The sequence below is a fragment of the Amblyraja radiata genome, chromosome 4 (assembly GCF_010909765.2).
Source record: "Amblyraja radiata isolate CabotCenter1 chromosome 4, sAmbRad1.1.pri, whole genome shotgun sequence".
Lineage (NCBI taxonomy): Eukaryota > Metazoa > Chordata > Chondrichthyes > Rajiformes > Rajidae > Amblyraja > Amblyraja radiata.
In genome coordinates this window covers 10,931,280-10,951,024 of record NC_045959.1, presented here as the reverse complement: position 1 = coordinate 10,951,024, position 19,745 = coordinate 10,931,280, and the positions used below count along the sequence as shown (strand labels likewise).

Here is a 19,745-nt window from a genome sequence, read left to right as displayed (position 1 = left end):
TCAAATCCTTTTGCTATGAAAGCTAACATACCATTCGCTTTCTTCACTGCCTGCTGCACCTGCATGCCCACTTTCAATGACTGGTGTACCATGACACCCAGGTCTCGCTGCATCTCCCCCTTTCCTAGTCGGCCACTTAAGGGATCAGGGCGTATGGAGAGAAGGCAGGTACAAGATACTGAGTTGGATGATCAGCCATGATCATATTGAATGGCGGTGCAGGTTCGAAGGGCCGAATGGCCTCTACTCCTGCACCTATTTTCTACGTTTCTAATAATGTAAGAAGGGTCTCGACCCTGAAACGTCTCCAGAGATGCTGCCTGTCCCGCTGAGTTACTCCAGCTTTTTGTGCCTATCTCCGGTTTAAAACAGCATCTGCAGTTCCTTGTAACACAAATAATAACGTGACATTTCCACTCAACATTACACATACCAACCACTTCGACAGTCTCGGAAAAACCCCCCCAAAAGGGGGCGGAGGATTACTTTCAGGTCAGGGCGGAACTATTTCCACAGCGCGGAGGAAGCGCTCTGACGCCCGATTGTGACGTCGGCGCCTGTGCACGCGCCGGCACGATCGGTTGGCTGTTGGCGAGCGCGAGGGAGGAAAGCGGGCGTGCGCCGCCGGAAGTGACGCGGGCGCAGCTATAAATACGGGCGAGTCTACCGGTTGGACCCTCCGATCCCCGGCTGTGTGTGTGTCCGTGTGCACCAGGCTCGATCCGAGCTCTCTCGTCAGCACACTTTTCTGTTCTCTCTCTATATATAAATGGTTTAAAAAAATAGAAAAAAATTTAAAAAAGAGGAAAAATCTTAACCCAAAAAAAATTTAAAAAGGAAATCCCATAAAAAAAAAAAAAAAAAGGCGGTGGGGGGTTTTAAGGAAAAAATAAAAGGAAAAAAAAAAAAAAACGCACCGGAGTCAACGAGAAGATTCTCAACGTCTCGGAACTCGAGAGGAAAAAAATTAAAAAAAAAGAAACCGACGACTCGACAAGCAAAGGAACCCGCGAGGAACGGCTCGGAATCGTCACCAACCAACCAACCACCCGCAGGCGCCGCCATCTCCTCCCGGGACCCCCTCGCCGCCCGCCCGCCCGCCCGCAGCTGACATCTCCCTCTCTCACCTCTTCTTAGTTAAATCTGGTAATCCGTTCCCTTCTCAACCTTCAACGGCAAACAGATCAATTGGAAAAAAAGGAGCCCAGCACCGAGTGAATCCTCCGTCTTCGCCAGCCGCCGCCACCACCACCACACACGCTGTCCGCCGCCGCCATGAACCCCAGCGCGCCCAGCTACCCCATGGCCTCGCTCTACGTGGGCGACCTACACCCCGATGTGACCGAGGCGATGCTGTACGAGAAGTTCTCGCCGGCCGGGCCCATCCTCTCCATCCGCGTCTGCCGCGACATGATCACCCGCCGCTCGCTGGGCTACGCCTACGTCAACTTCCAGCAGCCGGCCGACGGTGAGACCAGCATGGGTGTTGGGGGGGCGACTGGCGGGGAGGGGAGGGGTGTGGGTCGCCGGCCGTCCACGGACAGAGCCCCAACACTCGGGGAGAGAGGGGGGCGGGGGGGTACCGGCTCCATGCCCAGCCAGGCCCACGGTCGAGGCGGGCCATGTGGGCCCAGAGTGAGATCCCGGAGGCCGCCACGCGGCTGGCGATTCGCGATCGGCGCGGCCTACACATGCGAAGTGTGATTTGAAAGGCGTTGGGGCGGATGAATGGGTGTTAGATTTTGTAAAAATATCATTTCGTGACACGGGGTCCAGCTCCTGTTAATGAGCTGATTGAACCATTTTGTGTGGCGGAAAAAACTCGCCCTAGTGGTCATGTGGGGGTGGCCTTGCATTTCGACAACTTGGTGCGTACCTATCAGCATGGTTGCAGATTATCGCAAAGAAACAGATATGTTTCTTTGCAATGCCCTCGTCTCCCACCCTAAGTTATAAACTTAGCTGACCAGGGATCAGGCGTCCAGCTTGTTATATCTGGTCAGCGAGGAAGTGAAGATCGGTATGTGCTACCGTTTCACGACACGTATTCCGTGTCATTCTCAGCATAATCACATTTAGGAAAATCCGGCATTGAATCATGTATTTGAATGAGCAAGCGCTGAATTAGCAAACATTTGTTCATCAAGTATCACTAAAGACAGATTGTAGGGATATTACTGATTTGTGCTGATTGAACTGTTCAAAATTGACATTGACAGTTAGATCATTGAAACAAACCATTTCTAAATTGGGCTAGGATTGCGGGGGTAGTCAACAATAAGAAACTTGCAGAATGGACAAATGGCAGGTAACGTTTCTTGGCAGGCGAGTGGAGGATTGATATTATCTCTAAACCCAAGGTGTCAGCAAGATCATTTAAAAAAAACTAGGCACTGCTGGAATATTTCTGGAGGGTTAACTTGAAAAGTGGTTAAATTGGTGTTGGGCCGCATTTTACATATTTACACAACCGTATCCAGTTAAGCTTGCCATATTAGAAAGGACAAAGCCCAGTTGAAAGGTTGTACACAAGATTTACAAAGCTGGTGAAAATGTCTCAGAAAAGAAAGCTGAGGGGTGGCCTAATAGAACTCTTTGAATTTGTAAATGTTCATAGCAGTAGCTCCAATTAATACTTCTGCTAGAGAAAGAGATGGACAAGTCAATATTAAGCTAGTCATAAAATCTGATGGGTAAATGGATTTAAATTTGCCAGAAGTGAAAATGAGGAACAACAGCAGTGAAGAAAGCGAATGGTATGTTAGCATTCATAGCAAAAGGATTTGAGTATAGGAACAGGGAGGTTCTACTGCAGTTGTCCAGGGTCTTGGTGAGACCACACCTGGAGTATTGCGTACAATTTTGGGCTCCTAATCTGAGGAAGGACCTTCTTGCCATAGAGAGTACAGAGAAGGTTCACCAGACTGATTCCTGGGATGTCAGGACTTTCATATGAAGAAAGACTGGATAGACTTGGCTTGTACTCGCTAGAATTTAGAAGATTGAGAAGGGATCTTATAGAAACGTACAAAATTCTTAAGGGATTGGACAGGCTAGATGCAGGAAGATTGTTCCCGATGTTGGGGAAGTCCATAACAAGGGGTCACAGTTTAAGGATAAAGGGGAAATCTTTTTAGGACTGAGATGAGAAAAACATTTTTTACACAGAGAGTGGTGAATCTCTGGAATTCTCTGCCACATAATGTAGTTGAGGCCAGTTCATTGGCTATATTGAAGAGGGAGTTAGATGTGGCCCTTGTGGCTAAAGAGATAAGGGGGTATGGAGAGAAGCAGGTACAGGATACTGAGTTGGATGATCAGCCATGATCATATTGAATGGCGGTGCAGGCTCGAAGGGCCGAATGGCCTACTCCTGCACCTATTTTCCATGTTTCTATCATGTCTGAGGCAATGGATGAAGCAAATAGTACATTTGCACGTTATAGAGGCTGTAAAAGTACACAATAAAGATCCAAATAACAGCTTACGATGTTGTGTTAAATGAGGAAAGACCAGAGGACGCTTTCACAACATAAGCACTCAGCATTACTTTTGCTGTGCCATCTATCTGTATAGGCTGATCACATCCAGTGCTCATGATGGGATCTATAAATGCAAGTTTAATTGATTACGACCTCACTCTTGAGCCATATACCGAAACTCAATATACATTTATACATTGGCCGGAGTGCGCCTCTGGGGCAAAAAAGGAAATTGGTGTTGTCCAATTTGAGAATATAAATGAAAATGTCTCCACTTATCATTGTCATAGCTTAAAAATGCTACTGAATATTATTTTATTACATTAGTGCAGTTATTACCCATTACCTATTTCTTGTCGCAGACCCTACAAGTCTTCATTGGCATCTCCATGCACAAATATATGCACATTTTAGTGCTATCCATCAAGGGAACATGTTGCAAGGGCTCAATCATTTGTCTGCAGTTAAAGACCTAACAAATAGGCCAATATAAGTTTTGATTCAAGCTTTTGGGAATGACTGACAGACTCATTGAGAGGCTGAGCAGTGTTATAGTTAATAGAGGTCTTGTAACTTTACTCTTCGGACGTAGTCAGGATCATGAGTAGGTCAGTGCTATGCTCTTACAGCATGACTGGGGAATTTAGGGAAACCTCTTGTCCCTGGTGAGATGTGTGTATGAAGTGTGCCTGGCTGCAGCTCCTGACTGACTGCATCAATGAACTGGCGATGGGCATATTCAGGATTATCTGGGAAGCCAAGAGCATCATAGATATGAGTTTTAGCAAGGTGGCCACATCTAAGGTGCAGGCTATTGGTTGGTTGTCCACTATGAAAGTAAAAGGAGTAGCAGACAATGCAGGGGAGATGTGTTAGAAAGAACTACAGATGCTGGTTTAAATTGAAGGTGGACACAAAATGTTAGTAACTCAGTGGGTGAGGCAGCATCACTGGAGAGAAGGAATGGGCGATGTTTCGGGTTGAGACCCTTCTTCAAACTGATGCAGGGGAGATTACAGATATTGAGAGATTAGAAACTACAGATATACTTTGGATACTGTTGGGTGGGGTGAGGGATGTCTTTTTGGAAATGCCCGTAGCAGCAGCAGCCATGTTTATGGCATCATGACAGGCTCTGAGGCTCAGCAGGAAAGGGTGGGCTTGAGCCACAGGTGATATTTTGGAAGCTGGGTATTGTACCATTTCAAAAGTGCTGCAGATACACAACAGAGAACTGCATGCTGGTGAGTAGCCTGCTGTAGAAGATTGTTTTATTTACTGGGAGCCCATGACTAGAGTCATGGATCTATACAGCACATGAATGGGCCCTTGGAATCACCATGTCCATGTCGACCAAGTCGCTCGCAATTTGCCTACAGTTCTCTAAACCCTGGGAATTCATACAAACCACCCAGGTGAAAAAATAACCCCACTAATCCTTTAATCTCTCATCTCACTTTAAGGCTATTGCCATTAGTTTTAGAATCCCCAACATCTGAGGGAAAGACTGAGCATTCATGTCATCCATGTCCCTTATGATCTTTTGTACCTCAATAAAAACACCCCTCAGCCTTCTACACTCCAAATAAAGTCTCGGCATATCCAACCTCTGCTTATAGGTCATGCCCGGGTAACATTCTGGTGAATTTCTTCTGCTTAATTTCTTTCCACTTAATGACATTGTGACCAGAACTGCATACAATACAGGGTATTTAGGGTCTGAAGAAGGGTTTCGGCCCGAAACGTCGCCTATTTCCTTCGCTCCATAGATGCTGCTGCACCCGCTGAGTTTCCCCAGCAATTTTGTGTACCTTGCATACAATACAACATTGGTTGTCTCACCAATGGAATACGTCGCAACCTTTGTACTCAAAACCATTGTCCTTGAAGGAAATGTGCCAAATACCACCTTCACCATATCATCTACCTGTGTCGCCAATTTTAGGGAACCATGCAGATCTACTTCAAGATCATAGTGATAGGAGCAAAATTAGGCCATTTGGCCCATTAAGTCTACTCTGCCATTCAATCATGACTGATCTATCTCTCCCTCCAAACCCCATTCTCCTACCTTCTTCCCATAACCCCAGACACCCGCACTAATCAAGAATAAGGGGTAAGCCATTTAGAACGGAGATGAGGAAACACTTTTCATACAGAGAGTTGTGAGTGTGGCATTCTCTGCCTCAGAGGGCAGTGGAGGCAGGTTTTCTGGATACTTTCAAGAGAGCTAGTTAGGGCTCTTAAAGATAGTGGAATTGGGATATGGGGGGGGGGGGGGGGGGATGGCAGGAACGGGGTACTGATTGTGGATGATCAGCCATGATCACATTGAATGGCGGTGCTGGCTCGAAGGGTTGAATGGTCTACTCCTGCACCTATTGTCTATAGTCTAATATATCTATCTCTGCCTTAAAAGCATCAATTGACGACCTCCACAGCCATCTGCAGCAAATAATTCTACAGGTTCACAACCCTCTGACTAAAGAAATGTCCTTTAATTCTAAGAGTCTGATCTCTAGTCCTAGACTCTCCCACCAGTGGAAACATCCTTGGTTCTGCTACTCTCCCCAAGGTTCTACCATTTATTGTGCAAACCCAGCCTTGTTTGGTATACCAAAGTGCAAGACTCCGCACGTGTTGGAGTTAAATTCCATTTGCAAATCCATGGCCTACTTTACAAACTGATCTCGAACTTGTAAACTTACATATCTTATGTCACTTTCTTCTGCACTACCAGTTTTGATGTACAGGTAATCTGCAAGTTAGCTGCATTATCGTCCAAGACATTGGCGAGGGTGTACTTGGAGTACGGTGTTCAATTTTGGTTGCCCTGCTAAAGGATAGATGCCATTACATGGGGACAAATGCAGAAAAGATATTGTGAGAAATCGCACGTTATTCTTTGGAATGGAGGCGACTAAAGAACATATACACAGAGGTGTATAAAGTCATCATGGGCATTCCTACGATTGTGGAATGAAGAACAGAGGATGGTATGTACAGTTGCTCAATTGGTTGAGGCAAGTACAGAAACATCAATTGGGCATGTAAATGGATAGGAAAAAATTTGAACGATACGGATACCAAACATTGGCAGGTGGAAATAGTGGAAATGGACATCTTGGTCAGTCTGGGCTAGTTGGACTGAAGAGTGCTTCCATATTATTTGGCTCTGAGGGGATTAGGTGGGACAGAATCTAATAGCATTTGAATAGAAAAGGATCGTTTAGTAGTCAGCATTGCTTTTTTGCGTAGAAAATCATGCCTCACACATCAGTTTTTTTTTTAAAGAGGTGGGTAAGTAATCGAAGGAACGTCAAATGAATCTTGGGAAGTCAAACCTAAAAGTATGACTTTTGCAGTGAACAATAGGGTCTAGAGCAGGGGTTGGCAACCTTGTTCTGCATAGGGGCCAGGACACAAGTCTGAGCGGATGGCGGGCCACATCTATCACGTGTACGCATGGATCCCGCCCTGGATGGCAGGCATCAAATTCGCAGCAGGTAGACACAAATGCTGGAGAAACTCAGCGGGTGAGGCAGCCTTGTGCAATACTTGCATGTCTCACCCGCTGAGTTTCTCCAGCATTTTTGGCTACCTTCGATTTTACCAGCATCTGCAGTTCTCTCTTAAACGTGTTCACAGAAGGTACATGACCGTGCCCGCGGCTTTGTGCAGGATGCGGTACAGCCAGAGTCTAGAGGTTTGTTGTGGAATAAAGCACTCTAGGAGTACAAATACATAATTCCCCAAAGGTTGTGACAAGCCATCTTGCTATCCCCTGCCTGATATTTCTAGCAGATTATTCCACTTTTGTGCCAGAGTCTGTAGCCATATTTGCCCTTCAGGTCCCTTTTAATTCTTTCTCCTCTCACCATAAACTCATATCCTCTTATCTTGATCCCCCTGCTTGTGGAAAAAGCATTCACTTTATCTGTTCTAATTTATATGCTCCAAGGTGTAGTTAGTCTAACCTCTCCTTTTAACTAAAACCTTCAAGTACTGGTGACATTCTAGTAAATCTTCTTTCACTCTTTCCATCTGAATGAAATCTCTCCTATGGAAGGGTATCCAAAACTGTACCCAATACTCCAAAGCCCAAAGACTTGTACAACTGCAGTGTAGTATTCCTGCTCTTGTACTCTATGCCTTGACTGGTGCAGGACAGTGCCAAAAGCCGTCATCACTACCCTATCTGTGACAAATCTAGTTTTGATAGGCACCTTAATTTGCTGTTCAAGTAGTTGTGGCTTCGGTTTAAACTAGCATCTGCAGTTCCTTCCTAGATAACTTTATAGTGAGTGGTTTAAATCAGTATGGTTGGCAGTTTTGAAGTAAAGGATAAGGTGGGAGGGGGATTAAAGTGGATCTTTTGGAAACTGGTCGAATCTCATGGAAACTGGATATTGACATATTGAAGACCTGCTGCACCAATCTGCAGTGTATGTTGGAGGCAAACCAATATCCTAGCAGGCAGGTTTGCGACTGCTACATGGTGGGTTTAAAATAGATTGGCGGGGGGTGGTATATAATTCAGGATTGAGGAAGGTGATAGGCTGGAAGTTATATGGAAAGTGATAAATTCAGTGGACAGGATAGGCAGGGGCCATGACAAGGAGAGGGAGGAAGGACTATTAGAGTGAGCTGCATTCATTTTAATATGAGAGGCCTGACAGTTCAGATAGATTAATGTATATCTTGCCATTTTTAGCTTGTACAGAAATCTGGCTAAGGGAGGGGGATAGTACTGGCAGTTTAATATTCCAGGGTACAGGTGCTGCAAGGAGATGGAGGTGGGGAGTAAAAGAGGAGGGGCTGTTGCTTTATTAAGGGAGAATGTCATGGCAGTAATCCAAGATGACATTTCTGATGGTTTACCTGAGAAATAAAAAAAGTGGATGGTCTCCTTGTATGGAGTGTACTCTCAGCCCCCCAAATAGTCAATGGGAATAATGTTTCAAAATATTGGTAGGTATTGGCAAATATCTCTGCCAAACCTTTGAACGCCCTTAAAGTGCCATTTCAAAACAATAAATATTTAATACAGGTGGTAACTTATTTTAAGGGAATAGTTTGAGATTGGTGAAGTGTATTTTGATGATCAAATGTTGTTTTATTTCTTGTAAATAAAAATAAATATACCTAGTTTGATATTTAATGACAATCACCAATACTGTGCATGGAAGATTTGGTTGCTAGCATTACAAATTATTATGGCCATATATGAAATGGCAGCATTAATATTGCTTTGTTCCAGGGAAGGCATTGCCGTTCACAGAAGAATACATAGTCATGTTCAATCCGATTATCTCATGTCTTTCCAAGGATGGATATGTGCAAATTATTGTGTGTGGAAATTGAGAAGATACACACTTGAAATAATACATTTTACTCAAATTAAATAGGTCAGGAGTGTAAGGGGTGGAGAAGATGAGCAGAATATAAGGACCCTACAATATTGCTGTTCCAAGTTTATGTTGTATGCATGGAATTGTCAATGGTAAGCTCTGTTCCCCAAAATCAAAACTTTCGGGATATAAAACCTAATCCAGGGACCAGCACAAAATTCTCAATGAACCAATTCTTAATTGCAACAGTGGAAAACTGCATTCTCAGAAGTGGTTTGTTAGCTGTGGTTAAAACTGGAATCCCATCTGTATTGTCAAATAGATGTAAAATTCCGGGACATTTTATCAGCATTTTGATTTTGTTGGAGGTTTGCTAGTTCCAGATTGGCAACGTTTTCCATGTTTGACCGTGACTGCATTTCATACCTAACAGTTGTCCACAAAATACTAAACAAGCATTGATTTTTTTTCCTTTAGCTGAGCGTGCTTTGGATACAATGAATTTTGATGTTATCAAAGGCAAGCCTGTTCGTATCATGTGGTCTCAACGTGACCCGTCTTTGCGGAAATCTGGTGTTGGCAACATCTTCATTAAGAACTTGGATAAATCGATTGATAACAAAGCACTGTATGACACATTTTCAGCTTTTGGGAACATACTTTCTTGCAAGGTGAGCATTAATTATGTCTGAAATTGCATGTACCTTTCTCAATTTTGAATTCAATTTGAAAATTGTGCTCATATAAAAACACATGAGCTTACTACCTATATTACTATCCACAATGTGTTAAAATTGATTGAAAAGCATTCTCTGCTATAGTCAAAATAACCATATAACAATTACAGCACGGAAACAGGCCATCTCGGCCCTTCTAGTCCGCGCCAAACACTTACTCTCACCTAGTCCCATCTACCTGCACTCAGACCATAACCCTCCATTCCTTTCCCGTCCATATACCTATCCAATTTATTTTTAAATGATAAAATCGAACCTGCCTGCACCACTTCCACTGGAAGCTCATTCCACACAGCTACCACTCTCTGAGTGGTATTCAAAAATAGTGTGCCATCCTTCTGAACTGGAGGCAATGGTGACTATGCTCCACTTGTTAAATGTATGTTTTGAGCTTAGTTTTTATTATTTTTTAGCTGTGTATATGTGGGGGGTGGAGGGGGGGATGTGGGGGAAACCGTTTAATCTCTTCCCTGTACGGGGACCCAACATTTTCCCTGTCGGATCTCCGGTGTCGGTGGGCCTAACATCGAGGAGCCGGCGGCGGCCTCCATCCGGGACTAACCTGAGGGCTCCAGTCGCGGAGCCTGCGGACCTGACATCACGGAGCTGGCCGACTTTGGAGCGGGAAGAGCTGTGGTGGTGCTCGACTGCAACCCGACTTTGAAGCTTCGGAAGCTCCAGCTGCAGGCCTGGTGGACAGGAACATCGGGAGCTCGCAGGTCCCTGGTGGGAGACTGCTTTTCGGAGCTCCCGCAACGGCAGCTTCTCCCGCTGGAATAGCGGGGTTGAAAGGACACGGAGCGTGGCCTAACATCGCCCGGTGCGGGTTAGTGGCCACGGGGACTTACGATCGTCACCGGGGGCTCTAACATCGGAGCCCCAGTTCGCCTAGAAGCTGCAGTTGGACTGCTGGACCGCTGGTTGGCCTGCTTGATCCGCGGGGTTTAAAGGACACGGAGCTGGGGCCTAACATCACCACGTCACCTAACATCACATCACTAGTGTAGCGAAATGGCCATGGGACTTACCATCTTACCAAGCGGGGGGCTTTAACATCGAAGCCCCAGTTCGCCTCGATGCTGCAGTTGGACCGCGGGAGAAGAACAAAGGGAAGAGATAAGACTTTGCCTTCCATCACAGTGAGGAGGTGTTGGAGACTCACTGTTATGGATGTTTATGTAAACTGTGTTAAGCGTGGTCTTGGGTTTTTTTGTAATGTAAAAAACTGTAGTAAATGTAATTTCGTTCAAACCTAGGTTTGAATGACAATAAATAGCATTCCATTCCATTCCATACCATATATCTGCATCCTTACCGATTTTGCATTACATCCCCTGTTTAGAATAAACAAATGCAGGCTCTTTGCCCTCTTTTCAACCCAGATACTTTTAAGGCAAATCCCATTTTTCTCAAAGAAGTCTGAAGAAGGGTCTTGACCCGAAATGTCACCCATTCCTTCTCTCCAGAGGTGCTGCCTGTCCAGCTGAGATACTCTAGCATTTTGTGTCTCTTTGGTTTAAACCAGAATCTGCAGTTCCTTCCTATATTTGCACATATGAATATTTGTTTTATATTGCATCGTAAGTTCTCCTTTCTGTACCAGTATCCTCTTATTCCAGGTCAAGGACTACAACATCCACAGCTTTATGATTTTGCAGAATTTGGCTTATCCAAAGCTAACTATGTATCCTATCTTGCATCCTTTGAAAAATTGTGGCATAATTTTTCTGGGTGCTGCACTTATAATTTTTATCCTCGTCTTCAAATCATACAAAGGTAAGGATGTGGACAGGAACATGCGACTGGGATGTTATAGAGGTCACGGATCCTGACTGGGGCTTGAAGCCTAATGTTCCATGGTACAGGTACCATGGGTGAGATGGATCAGTGAGTAAAAGGAAGATAGTCTGAGATGACATTACTGAAAGGTTGTCCAGTGAGGCAATATGGTGTCGCTGAGAAATAGAAAGGGGATGGTCTCCTTGTTGGGATTGTACAAGTTAACAGGAATTGGAGGACCAATATGCTGAGAGGTTGTCAACAGCTGCTCGTGTATGAGAGTTGACATGGTAGATGTTCAAACTTTTCCACTGTAGACTGAAACTGCCATTTAAAATGGGGTGGAATTTATCAAGTGTATTCAGGAAAGTTTCTTCAGGCAATCTGTAGGGCCCTACGGGGGCAAGGGCAAAGCTTGACATACACTTGGGGGATTGGGTAGGGCAAGTCTCTGAAATGTGCCTTTTGGGACCAGCGATCAGTGTTTTATTAGCTTTCAAATGGTTATGGATAAGGACAGGGCTGGTTCACAAGTTAATTTTTTTAATTGGGGCCCGGCCAACTACTATGCAGTTGGCAAAAACTTGTAAGAGTATGACTAGGTTGTTGGGCAAAGGGATGTCTGGAAATATGATACTTTCAAAAGAGCGATAGTGAAAGCTCGAGGTATGCATATTCCTGTTCATGAAGGGCAAGGTTGGAAGGAATAAGGAGCCCTGGCTGATGAGAGAAGCATGGGAAGTTAGTTTTTGGCAGCTGGGATCAATGGATTCCTGTGGAAGTAGGGGCTTGAGGAGCATATTTAAGGAGGAAATTTGGAAGAGCATAAAATGTATCTGGCAGATAAGAATCCAAAGATATATTATGTGTATTTTGAAAAACAGAACAGGAGAGATTAGGGCTCCTCAATAACCAAAGTAATTATCTAAGTGGCAATGTGGGTGATGGACATGGTCCTCAATGAATATTTCTCTTTTTATTGTGGTGAACGACATGAAAGCTAGGGAGACACAAAATGCTGGAGTAACTCAACGAGACAGACAGCATCTCTGAAGAGAAGGAATTGGTGACGTTTCGGGTCGAGACCCTTCAGACTGATGTCAGGGGAGTGGGTGGGACAAAGATAGAATGTAGTCGGAGACAGTAAGACTGGTGGGAAAACTGGGAAGGGGATGGGTTAGAGGGGGAAAGCAAGGATTATTTGAAGTTAGAGAAGTCAATGTTCATGCCGCTGGGGCGTAAACTACCCAAGCGAAATATGAGGTGCTAGGGAACTTGGGAAAGTTAATGGAAATGTCTTGAGGACAGTCTGTATCGCAGTTGAAGTGGTGCTGGCTGTTGTAAGATGTATGAAGGTGGATACATTTCCTGGACCTGACCAGATATCTAAGTATACTGTAGGGAGCTAGAGAAGAAACTGGAGGTTTCCTGACTGAGATGTACAATGCTTGGACAAGGATGAGGTGCTAGAAAACTTGCATGAAAGAGGCTAATGTTGTGCCTCTATTTAAGAAGGGCTGCAAATAAAAACAAGGCCACCTGGGTTGACTTTTTAGCCCAACACCTGTGGCAGGAAAGTTGCTGCAGAGGATTTTGAGGGATAAAATGGGAGTGTGATGTGTTGTATTTTTGAAGTCCAACCAGGTTGGACAGTCGGTGAACGGTAGGATCTTGGAGTGTTGCAGAACAGAGGAATCTAGGAGTGTAATTACATAGTTCCCTGAAAGTGAAGTCACAGGTAATGGCACGTTTGTTTAATGTAGAAGTTGGGATGTAATGTTACAGTTGTACAAAACATTGGTGAGAATGAACTTATAGTAGTGTTTGTTTGACTATCTTTGCTTTGATAATATCTTGGATTGCTTTATTCGCTTTTGCGTCCTTCTGTTTCCTGTATACCCCACAAAACATTTTAAGCCTGCCTCTAAAACGTTTGATCACCCTCTTAATTTTTTCTATCTAAATCCACGTCTGTTTTGATCCGATTATGCCTATTGATGCGCCTTGGGAGCTTTACTTTTAAAGGTGTTGTTTAATTATATGTTGCTGTACAGTTTCAGAACTTAATATAGAATGAAAAAAACTATTTTGATTTGCTGGTAAACACTTCAAATTGCTTCGCCTGAGTGTGTGTGTTCTTGACCAAGAATTTTGTTTTCCACACTTAGGTAGTCTGTGATGAAAATGGTTCTAAAGGCTATGGATTTGTCCATTTTGAGACCCATGAAGCGGCAGAACGAGCCATTGAAAAAATGAACGGCATGCTTCTTAACGATCGTAAAGTGTAGGTATCAAGATTTTAAATACGTAAAATAAAGAATTGAAACCATTCGCTAGTATTTTGCAAATATACAACAAAATCTTGTATAGTGATTTCATAGTACTTCATAGGATTATTATCAAATATAAGTAGGTATTGTTTTAGACAATTGAGATTACATATTTGTTTTATATAGCGCCAGAGGGGAGACATTCTGGCAATCCTTTTGAAGAGCCACTGAAGACAGTAGCTTCTGATGATGTTACCACAATTAGAAATAGCCAAGCTGCTGAACAAGGAGGGTAGTTCTTAATGGGCTTTTAATTGTTATCTAGTTGAAATTGTAAATTTGTTGTTTCCAAAAAGTTTTTGGTGAATGTGCTTAACTGTTTTTTTAACACTTTGGATGACAATCAATTTAAAGTGAGGAAACTTAAATATGCAACATGTTCTCTATCTTGAATAATATTTGTGTAGCACCTAGTTTTTTTTAAATCCACAGTGTTCTTTTAAAATATTTATTATCAAAATAATTCTCATGTTCAAAAGTGCTGTGAATGAGCTGGTGAATTGCTGGGCAAAATAGATTTGGAAGTTGTGTATCCTAGGATTATTTGGTTGGCTAGATACACTCGTATGGTAATGGAGTCAGATGATTAGGCTTAGTTGGGTTCTGAAGGAAACTATTCAATCTTGGTTTATTCTGCTAATTTTTAGTGGCTTTTAATACGATAAATTTGTCAAGGTCAGGAAATGAAGCTTGAACCCGACAGCCCCTGTTCAGCTGTTATTTGCTGTTCAGTTTCAAGACTAAAGACTGTATTGAAGTGGTTACGCCCAAATATTCTAAGTGCCAATCTGTAATCTGCGGAAGAATTGTAAAAATTAAAATATCATATCAAACTCACTGCTTTCTTTTAGTTTTGTAGGTCGCTTTAAATCCCGCAAGGAGCGTGAAGCTGAACTTGGAGCTAAAGCAAAAGAATTCACCAATGTGTACATCAAGAACTTTGGGGAAGACATGGATGATGAGAGGCTGAAAGAAATCTTTAACAAATTCGGTGAGTTTTCATTTATTTTTAATTTGTCAAACAAAATTTAGAGAAATCACAAAACAGTTTTTATGCAAAAGTAAAATTAGCCTGACTTCATTGGAAAATACTTGCAATTTAGCTACACTATTGATAGACTTCTCAGCCCCACCCATTCCCTTTGATTGATCAGAAATGAATTATATTTCCAAATTTTTGTTTATGGTTTAATGCCCATGCAGTCATTCTAGTCCAAATTTCCTGACTGCCAATGCTTGGCTCAAACATCTACCTGCAAATATCAGTAGTTAATTATGTACATTATGTATGCCATGGAGCTGTGACAGATGTATATGAACATTTATGTCTGAATATTCTCAATTGATCTGCATGCTTATCAGGCACAGAATCAAACATATCCTGAATAAAATGTATCTACCCATGAGTCCAATTTTAAACTTCAATTAAACGGAAACTATCTAGTTAATGGCAAGATATACAATCACAGGGATCTTGGAGTCCAAGTAATTTCCTGTAATTGGTAATTAAGGCATATGGTATATTTCCTTCATTGGTTGAATCATTGAGAGGAAGTCAGGATGTCATATTACTGCTTTGTAGGTCTTTGGTCAGGCGACATTTGGAGAATTGTGTGCATTTCTGGAGATGTGGAGACTTTGGAGAGGATGCAAAAGAGGTTTACCAGAATGCTCAATGAACAAACTTGGATTGTTTTCTCTGAATGCAGAGGCTGAGGGGCGATGATTCTGATAGAAGTATATAAAATTGAGGTATCGATACGGCAGGTAATCGGAACCTTTTTCCTAGGGTGAAACGTCAAAGGCTAGAGGACGTGGTTTTAAGATGAGAGGCAAAGTTTAAAGGAAATTTGAAGGGCAGTTTTTTTAATTCAGTGGTGGATGCCTGGAATGTACTGTCGGATGGGTGTGGAGCAGGTATGATAGTGGCATTTGAGTCTTTTGGATAGGCACATGAATGCGCAGTTAATCGGGGGATATGGACCACGTGCAAGCAGAATAGTTTACCTTTGGCGGGGACTTTGTATGTGAAAGAGCCTACTCCTGCACTGTACTGTTTATGTTCTATGAAAGAGGAGGTGCCACGGTGCTGCAATATCTGCATGATGGCCCAGAAATATGTCTTGGATAATTGGCACGCTGCGCCTCTGCTCAATTGCTCGTAGCTTGCAAGAAAATAATTTTGCCCTGCAACTAGTTGTTCAACATGAAAAGTCAGTGTTAAAATTCCAAATTGTTTCATTAATGGATAACACCAGTTAATTATTTCCTTTTGTAACTAGATTCATCCCCATTCCTTCCACGTGGCGCATAATGATGTAACTGTTTCTGTTTGCTTTTTTTAGTTCATTAGATTTTTTGACTAGCGAATGCCTGTCAGATGTAACTGCCTCTCTAACGCTCTTGAATTTTGTTCAATTTCCTTTTAGGAGCATTCCTTAGTGTAAAAGTTATGACAGATGACAGTGGAAGATCGAAAGGTTTTGGCTTTGTCAGCTTTGAAAAGCACGAAGATGCACAAAAGGTAAGCAGTTGCAGTAATGTTCTGATGTTTGAGATTGTGACAAGTCTGTATGGACTTTCTACATAACTTGCATAGCTAAGATTTAAATTCCGTTTAAGTTCATAACATGTTTCAACCCCCTGCGGTGGAGGCCTTGTAGGGAGAGTTTTGTTTGAACATAATATTAGCACATGAACACTCTGAACAGAGATATTAAACAGAAATTTAACCTGCATTATTTATGCTGTTCTACTAAAATGTACTACTAAAAAATACTATGGCTGCCACAGATTAGTTTTGCCTTCCGTATGTGCTCTTGTTGCATCAAGATCCTGCTTTTAAAGTTGTTAAATGTTTTTTCCAGGCTGTCGATGAGATGAATGGAAAGGAAATTAACGGGAGACAAGTTTACGTTGGCCGGGCACAGAAAAAAGTTGAACGACAGACAGAGCTGAAGCGCAAATTTGAACAGATGAAACAAGATCGGATCACAAGATACCAGGTGAATAGCAAAATTGCTGGTGTTTAAGGGTATTGAACTAAAGCAAGAGGAATTTAATCAAAATTAGCGATAAATGTTTCATAAAAACATACTCAGTGGGCTAGACAATATTTGTGGCGATAAACGTGTTTAACATTTCTGAAACCTTGGGTTAAGGCCATCTCATTTTGTTCTGTTATTGCTGTTCTTAAAGTACCTGTTTATAGTTTTTCCTTTAAAAAAAAAAAGCTGCTTTATTGATCTTGAAGTTTGACCCACCTACTCCAATTGTGATTTTCTTTACCCAAAATCAAATCAAATGAGTGTGAATGTAATTAATGGATTACAAATGCTTGGCTGCCAACCTGGCTGGTGAATGTAGTTTAATTTATTGTCACGTGTATCACGATACTATGAAACATTTTAAAAGATATCTGTTGTCATCTTTGTGTGTTTAGATTAAGCGTTCGTGTTTTTCATTACCAAACTTGGTGGTGTACTAGGGCCTACTCTAGTTAAATGTTGTGCATGGATATTGTAATTTTTGTTCATGAGATGTGGCTAAGAATGTGTTAGATTTATTGTGTATCCCCATTTGACCTTTGGAAAGCAATTACCTACCATGAGACATTGAGAGTGCTTTCACAATGTTTCAAGGCAGCTCGCCATCTTGTGAAGGTCAGTGGTGTTGAATAATAAGCGATGGATTTTAGCAATATCATCCACAACTCATAAATAGCAAGGCACCTTGCATGATATACCGTATTTCCCGACAATGAAGACGCACCCCATTCTGAGTCGCTAAATTTTGAAAGAAGGCTGGCGGGACCGGATCATGGGTTTGATTAGTCAGTAGAAAGGAAGACAGCAGTCAGCCCTCCGCCCAGTAGTTACCTGCCAACCACCACCTCCACCGGTTGCGCCTGTGCTGAAGGACACTGCCGCTGTCCGGTCCCGGCCGTTGCTCGCAGCCACACGGGTCAGTTGTGTGCCCCGTGAATGACTGCAGTTCCCAGGTTGGCTCGCTTGCCCCAGGTCTGGCTGTTGCACCCAGGTCAGCTCACGTGCCCCAGGTCTGGCAGTTGCACCCAGGTCGCCTCGCTTGCCCCAGACCTGGCTGCAGTTCCCAGGTCGGCTGCGTACCCCAGGAATGGCTGCAGTTCCCAGGTCGCCTGCGTGCCACGGGACTGGCTGTAGCGCCCTGTTCGGCTTGCTTGCCCCTGGACTGGCTGTGACACCCAGGTCGGCTGCGTGCCCCGCGAATGGCTGCTGTTCCCATGTCGGCTTGCTTACCCCAGCTCTGGCTGCAGCTCCCAGATCGCCTGCATGCCCCCGGGACTGGCTGCAGATCCCGGGTCAGCTCGCCTGCCCCAGGATTGGCTGTAGCGCCCAGGTCAGCTGGCTGGGGCGCCCAGGTCGGCTGGCTGGGGTGCCTAGGTTGCCTGCGTGCCCCGTGACTGGCTCCAGTTCCCAGGTCGCGAAAACTAATTGGGGGAAAAAATACCCCTTTGTTAGACCTCATTGTGTCCCTCCATGTTTTAAAAGCGATTTGGCAAACAAGCTAACCTTCGGCATCCAAGACGCAGGTAAATTTTCGGGCCTTATTTTAGGGTAAAAAATAGTGTCTTCATTACCAGGAAATACGGAATGTATGCACATCGAACTCGGCAACAGGCTTGACAGTAAGGGCTTTGATTTTGAAGATATGATAAACATCCAGTCGAGATGCGCTATTTTGTGGTGTTTTCAGTGCAAGATTTGCCTGTTGCCTTCAAAATAGGTGGTTTTGCTTTGTTGTGAGCCAAGGTGAGCTTCTTCAGTAGTTCACTGATGGTTTTCGTGAACCATTAATCCAGTTCCTTACATGATGCCTAGTTGCTGCTTTGGAGCTCCATTCTACATTTGGAGAGGATTTGGGTTGTTAGGCAGTGAGCCACCTCCTCCAGAATGAACTATCTAACTTGTCATTCTAACTACATTACGTGTGGCTGGTCCAGTGAACCTTATCGTGTTAGTGGAAGATTTAATGTCAGTACATTATGGAGGATTTAATAGTGATGCCATTATATGTAAAAAGTCAGTGGTTACATGCTAGTGATTGAAATTTGTGTGAAACAAAGATTTGCCACTTATTAACCAGACTTGCTATATGCAGCCACAGTTTATTTATAATGAACTGTAAGCACAGCTCGACACCACATTCTACAATAACCATTTCCATTTCTGATTTTTAAAAAAATATTTGAGGCAGTGAAGGGTGATTGATATTGAGCATGCTCCTTTGTATATCTAATTGAATGTTTGATCATTCCCAGCACTTTATTCAATTTCCACTGCCACCCAATGCTTTTAAGGTTTCTAGGGATCTTTGATAGCATGGAAACATAGAAAATAGGTGCAGGAGTAGGCCATTCGGCCCTTCGAGCCTGCACCCCCATTCAATATGATCATGGCTGATCATCCAACTCAGTATCGTGTACCTGCCTTCTCTCCATATCCCCTGATCCCTTTAGCCACAAGGACCACATCTAACTCCCTCTTAAATATGGCCAATGAACTGGCCTCAACTACCTTCTGTGGCAGAGAATTCCAGAGATTCACCACTCTCTGTGTGAAAAATGTTTTTCTCATCTCGGTCCTAAAAGATTTCCCCCTTATCCTTAAACTGTGACCCCTTGTTCTGGACTTCCCCAACATCGGGAACAATCTTCCTGCATCTAGCCTGAACAACCCCTTAAGAATTTTGTAAGTTTCTATAAGATCCCCCCTCAATCTTCTAAATTCTAGTGAGTACAAGCCGAGTCTATCCAGTCTTTCTTCATATGAAAGTCCTGCCATCCCAGGAATCAGTCTGGTGAACCTTCTCTGTACTCCCTCTATGGCAAGAATGTCTTTCCTCAGATTAGGAGACCAAAACTGTATGCAATACTCCAGGTGTGGTCTCACCAAGACCCTGTACAACTGCAGTAGAACCTCCCTGCTCCTATACTCAAATCCTTTTGCTATGAATGCTAACATACCATTCGCTGTCTTCACTGCCTGTTGCACCTGCATGCCTACTTTCAATGACTGGTGTGCCATG

At 43.3% G+C, this 19,745-nt stretch overlaps 1 protein-coding gene and 1 long non-coding RNA gene across 2 annotated transcripts in view; both read left to right on the top strand.

Annotated features, from left to right (window-relative positions):
- The first annotated feature begins 676 nt into the window (after positions 1 to 676).
- The window catches only part of pabpc1 (poly(A) binding protein cytoplasmic 1), a 39,922-nt gene continuing 20,853 nt past the window's right edge, over positions 677 to 19,745 (top strand). Inside the window, exons 1-6 of the mRNA XM_033018947.1 lie at positions 677 to 1,468; positions 9,311 to 9,504; positions 13,518 to 13,633; positions 14,531 to 14,670; positions 16,109 to 16,203; positions 16,547 to 16,684. Of these exons, the coding sequence (XP_032874838.1) occupies positions 1,276 to 1,468; positions 9,311 to 9,504; positions 13,518 to 13,633; positions 14,531 to 14,670; positions 16,109 to 16,203; positions 16,547 to 16,684 (876 nt within the window). The 5' untranslated portion in view covers positions 677 to 1,275. The remainder of the gene's footprint in view (positions 1,469 to 9,310; positions 9,505 to 13,517; positions 13,634 to 14,530; positions 14,671 to 16,108; positions 16,204 to 16,546; positions 16,685 to 19,745) is intronic.
- On the top strand, positions 17,688 to 18,160 carry LOC116971819. Its single transcript, XR_004411629.1, has 2 exons — positions 17,688 to 17,717; positions 18,101 to 18,160. It is a non-coding gene; the product is annotated as an uncharacterized LOC116971819 (long non-coding RNA).